Here is a 17411-nt window from a genome sequence, read left to right as displayed (position 1 = left end):
ATCCTTAGCCGTAGGAGGCGACTAAAAGAATATAACGCGGAGATCGCCCGTTCTCTGATCAGCGCCCTCTTTATAACTTTCAGTGGACTGATAAAAGCTATTGATGATTTATAACTGTTAAAAATAATACATAGATTGTTTATATAATACATAACACACAGATAAAAAAAATAGACAAACTAAAACCGTAATTTTAGCAGTAGTACCCCAAAGCTGTATGTATTGACGAGCAATAGTCTGACTATATCATTATTGTTTTAATAAAAACAGTGAATAGTAGGTGCAAACAACAGTTGCTCAGCTCATTTGGTTGTAGCGAAAAAAACATGTTATTAGTATGATTATTATTTAACAACACGATGGTAATATACTTAATTCGAAATACAGTATATTCACATCGTGTTTTTTAAAGTAGTTACAACTTCAAGTGGGCTTGGAAAAAAAGTTTCGTTCATAATCTGTATCGGATTCATTATGGTATCTGTTTCGGTTTCGTTTATTAATCCGGACAAATTGAGAAACCGTTTTAGTTCCAGTGCGCAGTAATCAAAAGGTTTATCAAACTCAAAATTCAGCTTTTTGTAATTTACCGCAAACAAGGTGATTTTCAGAAAAATACTTAAAAATTTAGCCACAAATCAACAGATTTAAGCACGTTATTATTGAAGACGTTATTGAAGTGATTATTAAACAATTGGCGCATAACTTATAAATTTCAGCATACACCAGTTTAAAACAGTTCATTCAACGGTTATAACTTCTGTTTCATAGAAAACCGGTTAAACATAGAACCCTAATTTTAACCGGTCACTTCAGACAGATTTTTTATTCTTTAAATATTTGCGTTTATTTGAAAATTCCATTTCCATATAGTCGTACACACTAACATAAAAAATAAAAAGAAAAAATAATATTAATAAATAAATTATTGGAGTTATTTATTTGTTAATATTATTTTGTTAGGTAGACATGTTAAGTAGATATAAAATAAACAATTAAAAATAAATTCTACATGTTTTGGACGGCATAAATGTTACAAGTCTTTTACTGTATACTTATTCTAATATATATTATAAAATAGTTTGATTCTGTGATCTTTTACAGAAAGTTTTTAAACTGAGTGCCAAGGGTTGCTTCTTCGATCACGTACAAGTTAACTACGATTTATATGAAATAGAAACAGCGCCATCTAGTGCCAATGTTGTTTCCTAGTATTATAGCTATATGGCTATAAATATTTCCTTCGATGCAGAAAAATCTCACATTAGGCACTCTGAACGTAGTAGTATTTCCACACACATGTAAATCTTCGGAAATGTAACAAACAAACACACACTGACAAAATATAATATTAACACACAGAAAAGCAATATCAAAACTAATTATAAGTAAAAAAAAAAAAAAATTGAGATTCCATGAGATTCTATTATATTTAAGTATGCTCAAAAAAATTAAAAAGTTGCAAGGTCGTTTAACCTTTTTTTTACTGAGTAAAATACGGCTTAGTCTATTACAAAATAGGGTAAAAACCATACATCCTTCTTTAAAATATGTACTTCCAAAATGCCATTAAACTTTGGTCTTCTGGAAAAACTGCTTTTTCTTTCTATAATTATACAGCGCGCCGCGAAAGTTAAAAATAGGCAGAAATCAATCAACCACTGACTTTTCGAATAAAAAACATCAGGAAATGCTACAAAAATTTTCGATATAAAAAATAAAAATAGGTAAATATCGATTGCGATATTTCAAATACATCGGTAATATTATCTAAAACATATTTATACGTTTCAAAATTTATTTTCTTTCTAGAAACTTAATCTACGCGGTATCAGTGAATGGAAATACACCGTATTTAATGCGACGTTTTCTATACCTTATGTTTTATAGTGATATATCGTTGTATCGAAATATTAAATTGTGTAGCCTAGACCTCTCAAAGGCCTAATAAGGCCACAATGTAAACAGTTTTGAACCCCAGTGATGGAGCTACTCCAATGATAGTGATCGGTCATGAATTTACAACTTTCGTGGCGCGTATATATACCATGCTTATTGAAGAAACATTATTTTCATACAAAATACACTTAAATTATCCTAAAAATGTCAATAAAAATATTTGGCCGTTGTTTAGACCAAGACGACCGATTCAAACTGACACGCATTCACAAACATTACTGCGATGTCTCTCTAAGCTTAGTATAAGATTGGCAAGCTCGCAATCGTAGAGTCGTTTTCGAGTATCGAAACACTGTAACGCCAATGCAAAATGGACCTAATTACGCTTGATTTAGAGTAGAAAATTCTTTAATTCTGTTTTTTATATTGCCAAGAACGCTTGCTGTATAAGTGTGGACGAATTTTAGCTTTAAAACAAGATACATTAATTCCATTTCACTCTTGCGTTGCAATAATAATCGGAACCGACCTTCGATTCGGAGCGTACAAATCTCGTACTAACGGTACAGAATGCAGTTAGTGCTAGCACGCATTTAGTAAACTAAGCGTACGGGTGTATTGAGCGACATCGTAGTAATGTTTGTGAATGCATCAGCAATCCGGTGGATTCCGGTCCACTCTCGTGTACTCCGTTCCACTTTGGTGAGTTCCGGTACACTCCGGTTTATACCAGTCCACTCTGGTGTATCCTGGTCTATTCTGGTGTATTCCGGTTTACTCTATCATGAGCTCAAAATGCACCACTCCGAGGCGATCTCGTCGATTGTACTTGATATTTTTCGCCCACGCGCGGCACTCGATGTTGATGACTATGCCGGCTGCAAGAGAAAAGGTTTTAATTTTTTCCATCCAAGTCCGCCAATCCACATTGGATCAACATGGTGGATAGATTCTCTTACTCTTTTATGAGAGGTAAATTTTTTAGAAAGGAAGTTAGAGGTATATTATTTTCAAAGAAATATGAGAGGATATTTTCTTAACAATAATAAACTATAGATGTAACTGCTGGCGGTGCCGAACGGGCGCACCAAGCTACTGAAGGAGGCGCCACTGACGCGCGCACTCCGTACCCTCAATGTGATAGCCGAGAAGACGGATTTATTTTGTTGCACTCTGAGTGAACTCACAAATATAGCGATTTGGATTTTATCATATACACTATAGCTATATATATTATTAATATTTACATAATATGCTGCATTGTCGTATTAGGATAACTTTTTCCTGTAATGACAAAAATGTAAGATGGGAATAAATAAATAAATAATAAATAATGTAAGAAAAAATTGAGAGAGAGATGTGTTGGTAGCAAAGTCAGTTATTTAATAATGTTCACATTAGTATGTGCACAATGAACATGAAGCTTAATCTTCTGTTCTCCGCGAAAGCAGGACCATCTGTACGGTGTAATTTATAATTTCTTCAATGTTTATACTCCTCACCGCCATGTCCTCTCCGATCGTTTCGCTCCGACATCCGAATGAATTAATGAATATACTTTTATTGCATACCACAAAAAGTAGTTAGGTTTTCGGTTTCACAGACAAGTCTTAGAGACAGCCCCTAATGTTTCTCTATAGCCTGTGAAGAATATATACAGTCAAAACCGTTTATGGCGACATCGTTTAGAACAACATATACCGGTTAAATTGACCAAAATCAAATTGGTCCTGGCTGAATGCTATATGACCGCCTTATCAGAAAACATTGGTTTTACGACATTGTTTACTACGATATAACGCATTAACCACATTTGGTTAATGTTTTCGGAAAATTATATCTGTAGAACGACCGGTTCAGCTGTAATGTAAACAATTTGAATAGGTAACAGTATCCACATCTGGCACGGTGTAATAGTCAATGGCTATTATCGTAAAAGTAATCAAAGTTAAGGGTCTTTTCTAATTCTTAGTAACAAAGCAAATGCATGCCGTAGCCTCAACGCCCGATTCGTCATATCTCTTAAGTCAGTTTGTTACTTATCTTTACACAAGACGCACCAAAACATGTTGTTGAGTTAACTGTGAAAATTTTAACATGTCGCAAAAAAGAAAACAAATCAATATCGAAGAATAATCCCGTATTACATACATGTATTATCTTTCCTATTAATACCTGTCACCGGTTGTTACAACTATCGGTTTTTACGACTAAATATGAGTAGTCCCTTCAATGTCGTTATAACAGATTTTGTCTGTATATACATAAAAAAAAAAATAAACAACCGAATTAAAAAATACTTACTTTTCGGCCGCACCAAGTGCACAGCAACCAGTGGGCTCAAGTACCCCTCGGCGTTGTTGTAGGGGTAGAAATACCCCGGAAAGCCGGGGGAGGGCAGGTATCTGATGGGGCCGATGTTCTCCTTGTCCGCCGGGGTCTCTCCTTGGCAGGACACCCACACCATGTTAGCCTGAAGAGAAAACTTTCCTTTTTAGGGGCCTGTACCCAAAAGGTAAAACGGGAACCTATTACTAAGATTCCGCTGCCCGTCCGTCTGTCTGTCTGTCTGTCACCAGACGTTATCTCATAAACCGTGATAGTTTCATTTAAGTTTTCCTGATCCTAAGATTGCCTGTCAGAGATCGGTACTTAGCGATAAGGCCGCCTACCTTCCTACTTGAAGTGTCTGATTAATTTTTTTTTTTTAACATTTTGTAGACTACAAATAAAGAGAATAAATAAATTAAATAAATAATAATAAATAATAGTTAGACACTTTAAAATTTCACAGATGTTTTCTGTTGCCGAATATAATAAAACAAATATTTAAGGGTTGGATAGAAGAAGGCGTTACTTTGCGGAAATCCATAATATATTATGAAAATTAAGCTTAATTTGCTACACTCCGCGAATAGCAGGAGAATCTGTATGGTGTAATTTATAATTTCTTCAATCCGTATACTCCACACTAAACAAATCCTCGGCAATGTACCCTCTACGCACAATTCGTCCCGAAACCAGAGCATCCTCAGGAGATGTTGCAGGTAGTGGAAAGATCGTGAAATACGTAAATCACGCCTCGGTCCAAGGAGCCCACAACACATCTAGCCGGCAGGGTGATTTCGTATCTTTGCCACTTTGAACAATAAATAAACAAAAGTGACGTTTGACAGCAGTGATCGCAAGATTTACGCCTGTCGCAAGACTGTCGCGAGATACGTAATCACCCTGCCGGTGTTCTTCTTTCATCACTAACAAACATTGTTTCCTGAAACTATTTAACTATGTATATATGAACTATTTAACGAAATCTTAATCCACGCGAACGAAGTCGCGGGTATCAGCTAGTTTGACTGTAAAAGAAGAGCTCCGTCACAAAAAGCGCTACTAGTTCTGAACTTTCTAACTACTGTTTCAACGAGTTAAAAAGTAACTTACGTATATTTCTTTATAGTTGGTGATATTTCTGATGTGGGATTGTAGCTCTTCGGGCATGTCGTGCGGCAATTCTTTAGGGTTGTAGTAATCAGGCCACCAGCCGTAGATCCTGCAACACAAATTATCTAAATCTCATCTCCAGATGTAATGTTACAGTTATTGTATAAATAAGTAAATAAATATACTACGACAATACACACGTCGCCATCTAGCCCCAAAGTAAGCGTAGCTTGTGTTATGAGTACCGAGATAGCTGATATGATATGGTATGAAAAGTCGGTTTTGCTACAGCGGGCCGACAATCTACCGGATTGCAAAGTATTCAAAAAGGCACTACGAAAGGATCGGTGGCGTCACGTAAAGCGGTACGGTATATGTTATAAATGTCTGTCACCCACGAAGCACGACAGGGATATTTGCCCGGCGCCTGCTCGTGATAAAAACAATTTCGGGCAGGCTCATCACCGATTGTTACATTATGAGAAGAGCAGTACGGGAAATGATAACACTACGGGCCTACACGAGTCTTCTGAACGCGAACCCACTACCGAAGCACAACAAGTAACGCACATTAAAGAAAACATTCATACTTATAATATAGAGATAAACACCCAGACACTGAAAACCATTCATGTTCATCACACAAACATTTTCCAGTTGTGGGAATCGAACCCACGGCCTTAGACTCAGACAGCAGGGTCGCTGCCCACTGCGCCACTCGGCCGTCAAATTTATATTTGGCCGGTTTATGAAACGAGTTTAAATACTTACCCGGCTAAGTTTGTTGTGGGCCAGGGCGCGTTTGGAACCCTCGTAGCTTTAGGTTTAAGTCGGCGAACGAAGTTAGCACCATCCCCTTACAATTATGTAAATGTATATTTACATAATGTATGACGCTTCATAAGTGCCTGTGATAGGCCAACATGAATAAAGAAATTATGAATTTGAATTTGACTATAAACTTGTCCCAAAACAAAAAAAAAATAGTAATTGGAAACAAAAATTCGATATAAACAATCGACTTACCAGAAACGGACATAAATTAGTGATATCTGCATATCGTCTGAGAAAAGTACAAAAATCCTTTGTGGGGATGGGTATATGCTTTTATAACATGATACCGAAGGTAATACTAGATCTATCTTTACCTAAGTTTAAATAATATATTAAAACACATTAAACCAATCGTGGTTACTACAAGATTGATAAATTCCTTAACGACAAGGCTGCTTGGAAGCAGGCCACTCCGCTCTCATCTCTCACAAAGCAGAACTTGTGCAGTTTTCTGCCAATAATATATAGCAAATAATAAAATAATATGTACCAATAAATAAAGAAGAAACACTTTATTGCACTTATAACATACAGAAAAAGAAACAGTAAGGAGTATACAGTACACAATGTAGACATGCAAAGGCGGCCTTATTGCTGCAAGCAATCTCTTACAGGCAACCTTTGTAGATAGGACTTACAGCAAGAGAACGGGATAGTGCCAAGAGTGTTGATAGATATACATAAATACCAAAATGTAAAGATACAAATACATATATAATTTAAATAAATATACATAATATCCCTACTAATATTATAAATGTGAATGTAAGTTTGTTTGTTACGCTTTCACGCAAAAACTACTTAACCGATCCTCATGAAACTTTGTACACATATTCTTGGAAGAGTTAGAAGTAATATAGATACTTTTTATCCCGGCATTAAGCTCGGTTCCTTTGGGAGAGGGGATGAAAGTGTTTAACGATTTTACACCATAACTCCGACAAATTATAACCGATTTAAATAACTATTTTTGTACCGACAGCAGCAAACCCCACATTTAAGGCTTAGCGATGCCGAATACTTGAATTTTTTTTGAACTACAACTAAATTTAATGCCACATCAAAAACAAAATCAGGCGCAGACGAAGTCGCGGGCAACAGCTAGTATAAATATAAAATAAAGTGATATTTGATTTCTTAAAACGCACATTACTCCGGTATGCCAGACGTGTCGGAGGTAGACGTGCTGAAGTCCTAACAGCTATTATTGACTGAGCAGATGGCCCACCTGATGGTAAGTGGACAACCATCACCTATAAACAGTGCAACACTTCACAGAGCATGCAAGTAGTACGTCCTGCAACATGCCGTCCTGTGTCCACACACACCTGTGTCCATACACAATCTAGGAAGTGGGTGATAAGCCTCGGGTGCTTTTTTTTTTATGGCTAGCGCTTTAGCTTTATGGCTACCTCTATCCTTTTGGGCAGGACAGAGGTTATGTGGGAATCGTTTACCGGAACTAAAAACCACCACGGCATGTCCCTCTCGTTGGCTTTATTGGACGTCCGAGGAACACGATGTATACTTCCCAGAAGCCTCGGGTGCTTGTAATAACACCGGCAACCACGCCCTTGAGAAAGGAACACAGCATTGCAACATTGCTGCTTAGCGGCAGAAATAAGCAAGTCGGTATAACTACCCCGGACAAGACGAACAGCTACTACTACTAAAAAACTAAAAAAATAGCCTTGCAGCAGTGGCGTGCACAGAGGGTATGCACAGGATATGCAGATTATATAAAATGATAAAAATCTCCAGTACGAGTTATATAAAACTTAGGTTAAGGCATTGTAGGAGTTATAAAAACCGACCCTTAAATTTTCATAAGTCATACTGGATTCATTATAACTCATTTTTTTTTTTTTTTTTTTAAAGTATATAGACAAGTGCTTGACTGCAATCACACCTGATGGTAAATGATGATGCAGCCTAAGATGAAGCGCGCTTGCCTAGAAGATGCCTATTCACTCTTGATTTGAAGAAATCTGCATAACCCTGTGCATAACCTCAATTCACGCCACTGCCTGGCCGAGATAGCTATTCAGCAATAAGGGCGCCTTTTGTACTCTACTCCAACCTTTGTGTTTCTCTCTATTCTTCCTTTTTTTTATGCTGCTTAGCAAAATTCAAATGAGAGATGAGAGATGAGAGCGAGGCTGGCTGCTTCCAATCTACCTTGTCAATACGATGCCATGTAGAGCCGATTAGAGTTATCGGTTCACCAACAAAATTCAAAATTCATTTATTTCAAGTAGGCCTAATATAAGCACTTTTGAAACGTCAAGTCTGTCTGTGTGTAGTGACTCTACCACCGGTTCGGAAGGCAGATTCTACCGAGAAGAAGTCGGCAAGAAACTCAGCAGTTGCTCTTTTCCAACATTAACAATTTACATTTTACATTTCAAAATTCATTTTTCTAATTTGTGAGAGATGAAAGCGGAGCCGGATCCTTCCAAGCAACCTTGTTATTAAGAAATTCATCAATTGTATAATAACTTCGCTGTAATAAATGTGTTTTAACGCATTCTTTAAACTTATGCATGCGGCAGACATAAGCATGGCGTTAGTACTTCGACGATGAGCAGATAGCTCTACTACTAATAAGGTAAGAATATTAGTTATGTGCTGATGTTCTGTCACCTGTTGAGCTTGAGGAAGATGCAGGGGGAGGACTTGTGGAAGGAGAAGTGGTTCTCCTGCGTGCAAGGGTCCAGGTCGCGGATGTCCACATCGCACACCTTGCCGGGCGGCGGCAGACTGTCGAACCGGCAGTCGAAGATGTTCTCACCCGTGCCCGCTGTCTGACCTTTGTTCTTGTACACTACAAGAAAATTAAAATTGTATTAGTAAAGTAAATTTCGTCTTTTTTTATGTTATATTAAATACTAGATCACCCGCGCAACTTCGTCATCAAATATAATTAAAATATTTTTAAGCATTTCTATACCCGTCGTAAAGTTTAAACGATGGGTCCAATTTGAATAATTTAAAGAGGAATTTGCAGGTACATAATCAATTTTAACTATAAAACTATTTATTTGGATAAAGATCTGATAGGAACGTCACCATCTTAAGATTGTACCAGTGTTTTGATTGACAAATTATAAAATAGCGGTTATTGTGCCTTAACAGTTAGATATTTAGCCTCCCGGACTTTTTTTTAAGTAATATGTCCTTTATCTCCGGCAATTTTTATCAGATCTTCATTTTTATCAGATCTTCATTAAGTCAATTACACAACACATGCTTGATAGTATACACTTTCAAATAAAAAAAGAATTATTTAAATCGGTTCAAATTTAACGGAGCTATGAAGTAAAATTTGTATATCAGGCTTATTGTTTATCTGGATAAAAAGTAGCCTATATGTTGACCCAGAATAGCAGCTACCACTATACCAAATTTTATTTAAATCCGTTCAGTAGATTTCACGTGATACCCGGACAGACAGACAGACAGACAAAAGTTAATTAAAAATCTGTTTTGGACTCAGTATCGATTATAAAGCATCCCTCGGTCAAAATTTTCAAAATATATTAAACTGGAAGTTTCAGTTTTATTATAAGTATAGATAATTCCAATTATAAAATAATAATTATAAACTAACATTAGCTGTTGTTTCAATCGGGACATCATAAATATCCCGATTAAATGAACATCATAAATATCCCGATTAAATGAACATCATAAATATCCCGATTAAATGAACATCATAAATATCCCGATTAAATGAACATCATAAATATCCCGATTAAATGAACATCATAAATATCCCGATTAAATGAACATCATAAATATCCCGATTAAATGAACATCATAAATATCCCGATTAAATGAACATCATAAATGCGGCCTTATCGCTACTAAGCGATCACCTTATGTATCCTGCTTAATTCTTGAAGTGTTTGTTCTTTTTTTTTTGGTTTTCTGAGTAAATATCAAATAAAGAGTATAAATAAATAAATGAAACACAAATTCGGTAATGCAAATAAAACACGCGCGTTTAATATCTACGATAACGAGCCTTATAACGATGTAATAAGATCCGAAATCAAAATCTTCAATTTCAATTTATTCAGCACAATACATAATGTTACATTTATAATATAATGTAACATACACCCAGTTGGGGCGTAGCGTATTTTTTTTTTCAAAGTCAAAGTCAAAGTCAAAAATATCTTTATTCAAGTAGGCCCACAGGTGGCACTTTTGATGCGTACATAAGAACCACACGGTAGTGAGAAGATGGCGATAACCACATTCGTAAACTTAAAACTAAAGCTACGAGGGTTCCAAACGCGTCCTGGTCTAAGAAGAAGCCCACAACAAACTTAGCCGGGCGTTTTTTTTTTTGTTATCACCATCTCACAATGTCATTTTAAATTATTAGAAGAGCAACCTGGTTAGAGCAATAATTTACACCCAAAAATTTTATTATGTACCTGACAGGAAGTCTATGAGCTGGTCCTCCCAGAACTTGTAGCTGTCGTAGCCGGTGCCCTTGTACCAGATGAGAGTGCTGCGCACGTCGGGCGGCAGCGGCCGGAAGCCCAGGCCGGGGCTGGTGCCGATGAGCCCGTAGTCCTGCTGCAGCCGCGGCACGCGCGGGTTGATGAACTGTTGCAGGAACGTGGCCAGGCAGATCGCGAACAGCGACACCAAAACCGCGTAGAAGATCGCGTAGAATATCAGGATTTTACCTGCGTGGGGACCAGTGAATGAGTTCGTGGACACATACTAGCATCGTCATCGTCATCATTGACGTCCACTCAGTGGCGTGCATAGATATAAAATGAAGAAAAATTCTAGTACGAGTTTAGAAAACCTAAGGATAGGCTTTGTAAGAGTTATAAAAAGCCTACCCTCAATTATTTATAACAATAATTTTATAATAATAATTTAGTTTTTTCCGTTTTGTAACTGTTTCGGCTTTTGTTGTTCTTTTTATTCGGTTTTATTGATTCTCTTTGAAAATTGTTAGTTCATAAGCGAAATTAGCATGTAGTGTTTACCTTTATATGGTTTTGCATACTCTGTGTAATGTTTATATGATAAGTAATATTATTTTTAATTACGTAAAATCGCTGGTAGACCCAATATATAAATAAATAAATAAATAAATAACTCTTACTGGAGATTTTCTTCATTTTATATCATCTGCATACACTGTGCATACCCTCTATGCACGCCACTGCGTCCACTGCTGGACATAGCTCTTTTGTAATGCGTTCCGATCTCCACGATTCTGGGCCGCTTGTTTCGTAATAAAATGTTTGAGTACATTACTTTCATTTGTTGAAAAATTACTATTTAGCACGAAACGGATTTCCTCGTCTTCCTTGACGTCCATCCTGGACGATAACCCGAAATAGGGACGAATCCGATAACTCAGAATCTGATAGCCGGTTTCCGACCGTTTTATCAATGCTATTAAAACTTCCATACTAATAAAGAATAAATTATTGTATATTATCTATATATACAACGTGTAAATGAAAACCGAAATATTACTTCACAGGCTGTAGAGGCACATTATTTAATGTCTCTGAGACTTATCTGTGAAACCGAAACGCTATACGCTAATAGTTTTTGAAAAAATCATATACAGCCCTAACATCACATGCAAACTAAAATCAAGTGACTCTTGTCAGTTATTTAATTTATAGTAATAATATAAAGAGGTATCTATTATAAAGATACGCGTAGCTTAGGTACTATGCGCGTGTCGGTCTTTTATCTTCAAAAGGGTTGTCATAATTAATCACTTAAAATGTTATGAATTAGTTTGTATAGAAAAATAAATATACTTCTTTTGATTTCATATTTTTACAGGGTAATTCCTTATTTAGTATACTTATGTACCCTTTAACAGTATTCCGTAATTAAATAACACGTTGCATTAAAGCGAAGGGTCAGGTACTGACTGACTGTTCATCACGAAATCTCAGGAAATAAAGCCTACAAACTTAAAATTTGAAAACATAACATACCCCTAATCGGATTCTACGCGGCATCGTACCGTAACGCTAAATAGCTTAGCGGCACGACTTTGTCAGTAACTAGCCGAAGCCCCTCACAAGACCAGACCAGAGAAAATTCAGAAATTACAAATTCCCAAATTTTCAAATTGCCAAAAATCGTCGTCGAAGTCGGTTCAAAACATTGACTATACGGCCGATTGGTGCAATGGTTAGTGACCCTGTTTTCCGAGTCCAAGGCCGTGGGTTCGATTCCCACAACTGGAAAATGGTCGGGTGATGAACGTGAACGTTATTTAGTGTCTGGATGTTTATCAGTAGGTATATTGTAATTACTTATGTATCATCATCATCACATCAACCGATAGACGTCCACTGCTGGACATAGGTCTTTTGTAGGGAGTTCCAAGTTCCACGATTCTGAGCCGCTTGGATCCAACGGCTACCTGCGACGCGCTTAATGTCGTCTGTCCACCTCGTTGGGGGTCGACCAACGCTGCGCTTACCAGTACGGGGCTGCCATTCCAACATATGTATATTATTCATAAAATTATTCATCAGTTATCTTAGTACCCATAACACAAGCTTCGCTTACTTTGGGGCTAAATGGCGATGTGTGTATTAAATTCAAAATTAATTTATTTCAAGTAGGCCTAATATAAGCACTTTTGAAACGTCAAGTCTGTCTGTGTGTAGTGACTCTACCACCGGTTCGGAAGGCAGATTCTACCGAGAAGAAGCCGGCAAGAAACTCAGCAGTTGCTCTTTTCCAACATTAACAATTTACATTTTACATTTCAAAATTCATTTTTCTATCTTGTGAGAGATGAAAGCGGAGCCGGATGCTTCCAAGCAACCTTGTCATTAAGAAATTCATCAATTGTATAATAACCTCGCTGTAATAAATGTGTTTTAACACATTCTTTCGTATTCTATTGTCGTAATATATTTATATTTAATTATTATATTGTATTTCACCTAAAGAACTCTCGCAGTTAAGTCAAATGCCTAACGATTGATCTATTAAGCTAAGTATACCAAGGCTGGTATCAATCAATACCGCAATTTAACCGTAATTGTTTTACTAACACCTCTGACCCGCGTGGCTTAATAAGAGCCCTCGTGATGTTAGGTACATTCCAATCACTTGTGCGGCTTCAAAGATTACGGCTAGACTGCTATTTTATATCTAACTGTGACACGCTTAAATTAAAAGTACCGCTTTGGCTTCCCATTAAGAGTTGTTTAGAGGTCGCACATTGTTACTATGGACCTATTTAAGGCTTTATAAAAAAACTAGCTGCGCCCAGCAGCGGGCAGGGACGTGGCGTCCCGTGCGAAAAATGTTGGCGTGATAAACATGAATGTTTTTCAGTGCCTGGGTGTTTATTTGTATATTATAAGTATTTATGTATATTATCATAAAAATATTCATCAGTCATCTCAGTACCCATAAAACAAGCTATTCTCACTTTGGGGCTAGGTGGCGATGTGTGAACTGTCGTAGTATATTTATTTATTTAATCTCAATAAGTTCAAAGTTTATATAAAACGTAAGCTTACAGAAAAATCCTATTATAATATAAAGGATTACTTAAACGATAAAAAAGCTTGGGTGAGAATTGCTCTAGCTTCATAGCTTAATATAAATTTACTGTGAGATGGTGATAACAAAAAAAAATTACCCGGCTAAGTTTGTTGTGGGCTCTTAGACCAGGGCGCGTTAAGAACCTTCGTAGCTTTAGGTTTAAGTTGGCGAACGAAGTTATCACCATCCCCTTACAATTATGTAAACATATATGACTGAACGCTTTTTTTTTTTATTGCAATTACGTTTACAATCTTACTTACTCATTGGTAACACCGCGGCAAAGTGTTGCTTGTGAAAATCAAATCTCGCGGTAGTAGGTAGATTTTTTCGAGGCAAATTCAAAACTATAATATACTATGTTATAATATTTTTCCCTGGCGCAACTGGTGAGCGCTGTGAATTTAAGCGGGAGGTCCCGGGTTCGAACATTTATATAACTGGCACAGGCAATTTGGGAATTTATAATTTCTGAATTTTCTCTGATCTGGTGAGAGGCTTCGAATAGACGGAACACTAAATCGGTTAGCGGCACGACTGGCAACGACGTTTCGCTAAGCGATTTATTGTTCCGGTGCGAAGTTGCGTAGAAAGCTATTAGGAGTATAACTACCACACTCCCTACTGTCGTGGTCCCCACAGGTAGCTGAGGTGAGTCGAAAAATCTTTGCTTCGATTGGGTACTTAAATCGTTGGAAAAATTTCCTTCCTATTAAAACTAAAATTTCTCTTGCCCAATCTCTTCTTCTTCCTATACTGGATTATGCAGACTCATGCTATCCTGACCTTACCGAAGAACTTCTTAATAAGCTCGAGCGCCTTCAAAATTTATGCATCCGGTTTGTGTTTGGACTGCGTAAATTTGATCACATATCGGAGTACCGAGCTAGACTAAAATGGTTGCCTATCCGTTTACGCCGTGAAGTTCATCTACTTTCCTTCTCTTATTCTATTCTTAATAGTCATTTATCTCCCTCTTATTTAAGGGATCGTTTTCGCTTTATTTCTGACTCATCTTCTCATTCCAACCTTCGATCCCGCCTTGGTAACCGTCTGGTACTCCCTTTTAGTAAAACAAAGTTCTTCAGTAATTCTTTCACCTTTAAAGCAGTTATGCTCTGGAACAATCTGCCTGCTGAAATCCGTGGAAGTAGTTCCCTTCCGATATTTAAGAGTGGTCTGAAGGACTACTACATCTCTTTGAGTGATGAAATTTGAAGTAGATTCTTTATATTCTTTTTTTTTTTTTAACTGTGTGTTAAAATCTACTTATATATATTATGTTTGTTATATATTTATATATATTATGTATATTTTCTATTTATATATCATGTAGGTATATTTTATATATTACGTATATTTATTTAAATTATATATGTATTTGTATCTTTACATTTTGGTATTTATGTATTTCTATCAACACTCTTGGCACTATCCCGTTCTCTTGCTGTAAGTCCTATCTACAAAGGTTGCCTGTAAGAGATTGCTTGCAGCAATAAGGCCGCCTTTGCATGTCTACATTGTGTACTGTATACTCCTTACTGTTTCTTTTCCTGTATGTTATACGTGCAATAAAGTGTTTCTTCTTCTTCTTCTTCCCTAACAGGTTAGCCCCCTACCATCTTAGACTGCATCATCACTTACCACCAGGTGAGATTGCATTCAAGGGCTAACCAGGATGAAAAGTATCGTATGTACTATGTAGTGACAGGTTAAGGACAAAATATTCTTATTCCTATAAAAATATCGTCACGGCTAACTTGCTAATTTTTAATCTCGCAATTACGGTTCTCGTGGCGTTTTCTAGGATATAAATTTATACAATAACGTCTTTTAAGCAAATTTCGTTCCTGCTAAATTATCCATACAGGCTTTTATCAGCTATTCAAAAAGTTACACTCCGACCCACCGCGTGGCGTCGGCCGTCCACGCTATAACACTGTTTGCCTGGCTCTTATATATTTAAAAATACCTTCCTCAACAATTGGAATATAAAAATTTAAAACGTGGATATAAACAATCAATCTAATAGAAATAGACATATAGCCTGCCAAATGTGCAAAAATCATTTGAGGTCATGCACTTTTGTGTTGAGAGCTGAACTAACTAAAATTATTTTTAAAGGTACATGGCATGGCATTCACTTTAAATCCTTTTCACTGATTCCTTTGACAAGACTTTGGCAAAGTACCTTGTTCCCGCTGGACACACATTAGGGCCAAATTTATAATTTATTGAGTGTGGATCTGATCCAACTAATACATACTCTCACTGTCTCTTTCTTTCCAGTTTACTATAATGACTACCTTTCTTCTCCAGATTGCTACCCTTCTGGCAAAGTGATCAAAGTACACAAAATTCCTCTAGAGGTAGTTGATAGCCATTTATGTAACTAGAGATGCTGCAGAACGGATGCTACACAACTAAATTAAAGTTTTATTTATTATTAACTATCTTTTGCTGACAATTGTAATCCACATTTATTAAGGTGCCTACAAATACTGTGGGAACCATTAGTTTTCTGGGATAACAAAAAAGCCTATGTTACTCTCTGTCCTTTTAACTAACGCTATACCAAAAATAAAGTGGATTGGTTGCTTAGTTGCGCTAGTTAGGGCAAACAAATAAGCACACTTTCCTATTTATAATATTAAAGTATTTGAGTTTATGATATGATCGGTAGGCATTAGTGCATTACATGGATAGATATGTTATTAGCAACAACTTTCATCGAAGAACTTCCACATGTTTTTACATATTATTACATGTTGTATAAGATATATCTAGCAATGAATAGTTAAAGAAGTTTTTTTTGCAGCGTGTAGTAGTGGAACAGCTTTTGTGGGACAGAGATGGTCTGGTGAAGTGTAACTACCAAGCTTATTTCTTCTGCTAAGCAACATAGAAGCAGGGTGGCTTCTATTTTTTTTACTGCATTTATAATACAGTTATCAAATCAGATCTTCTTGATGTGCCAACAATGCAACATTAATAAGCCAAAGATACTGAAGCTTGATCTCCTCAGGACTCAATAACTGTATAAAAAGCCTCGAGCCTCAGAGATCTGAAGACCCTGTTTCGACATTGTCGCTGATATTTTAAATTAAATATAATTTAGTGTAGTAGTATAATTTACTGAAGTATAATTTAGTGTAAAAAATTACATGAAAAGGTGACGAAAAATGTCTTGAAAATAAAATATGAGACGTTAAGAGTTATTATTAATTTTTTTCAAGAATAGAAATTTAAATAATTGAATAATGTAATTTATGGTTTTAAACCTCACTTCTGCTTTTAAAACTTTAGAGCAAAGCCACGCCCTCCATACAAAACTTTCCTTTGAATAAGTTTAACTTATGGCTTTGGTATTAATTTTGGCATGTAAGTTTGAATTACTGTTCCTTCATAAAGTTCTCAAATAAAAGGGTTATTTACATTAGACATCACATACCCCAACTTTCAGGTGTTCTTCCCATTATAGCACCCGTCTCTTCATTATAAAGAAATTCGTAGAACTTCTGTTTCGCCGGCTTTCTAGTAGGTTTCCTATCGATTTCAAACTCTTCCATCCTGCGACCTGGCATTTTTGTTATTATTCTTTACTTTTTATTCAAAATTTAAATTGATTCTCAAAACCGACAAACAACCGCCTCCAAGCCAAACACAAC

At 36.4% G+C, this 17411-nt stretch overlaps 1 protein-coding gene across 1 annotated transcript; it reads right to left on the bottom strand.

Annotated features, from left to right (window-relative positions):
* Positions 1 to 960: 960 nt before the first annotated feature.
* Positions 961 to 17399, bottom strand: LOC120637322 (sodium/potassium-transporting ATPase subunit beta-2-like). Its single transcript, XM_039909111.1, has 6 exons — positions 17195 to 17399; positions 10620 to 10877; positions 8818 to 8998; positions 5341 to 5449; positions 4204 to 4372; positions 961 to 2777 (listed from the first exon to the last, which is right to left on the bottom strand). The coding sequence occupies exons 1-6, from the start codon at positions 17325 to 17327 to the stop codon at positions 2674 to 2676; spliced, it is 954 nt and encodes a 317-aa protein (XP_039765045.1). The 5' UTR covers positions 17328 to 17399; the 3' UTR covers positions 961 to 2673.
* Positions 17400 to 17411: the final 12 nt, after the last annotated feature.

Source organism: Pararge aegeria, chromosome 3, assembly GCF_905163445.1.
Source record: "Pararge aegeria chromosome 3, ilParAegt1.1, whole genome shotgun sequence".
NCBI classification, from domain to species: domain Eukaryota; kingdom Metazoa; phylum Arthropoda; class Insecta; order Lepidoptera; family Nymphalidae; genus Pararge; species Pararge aegeria.
The sequence above is the reverse complement of the archived record's forward strand: the minus strand, read 5'-3'. Positions and strand labels throughout refer to the sequence as shown.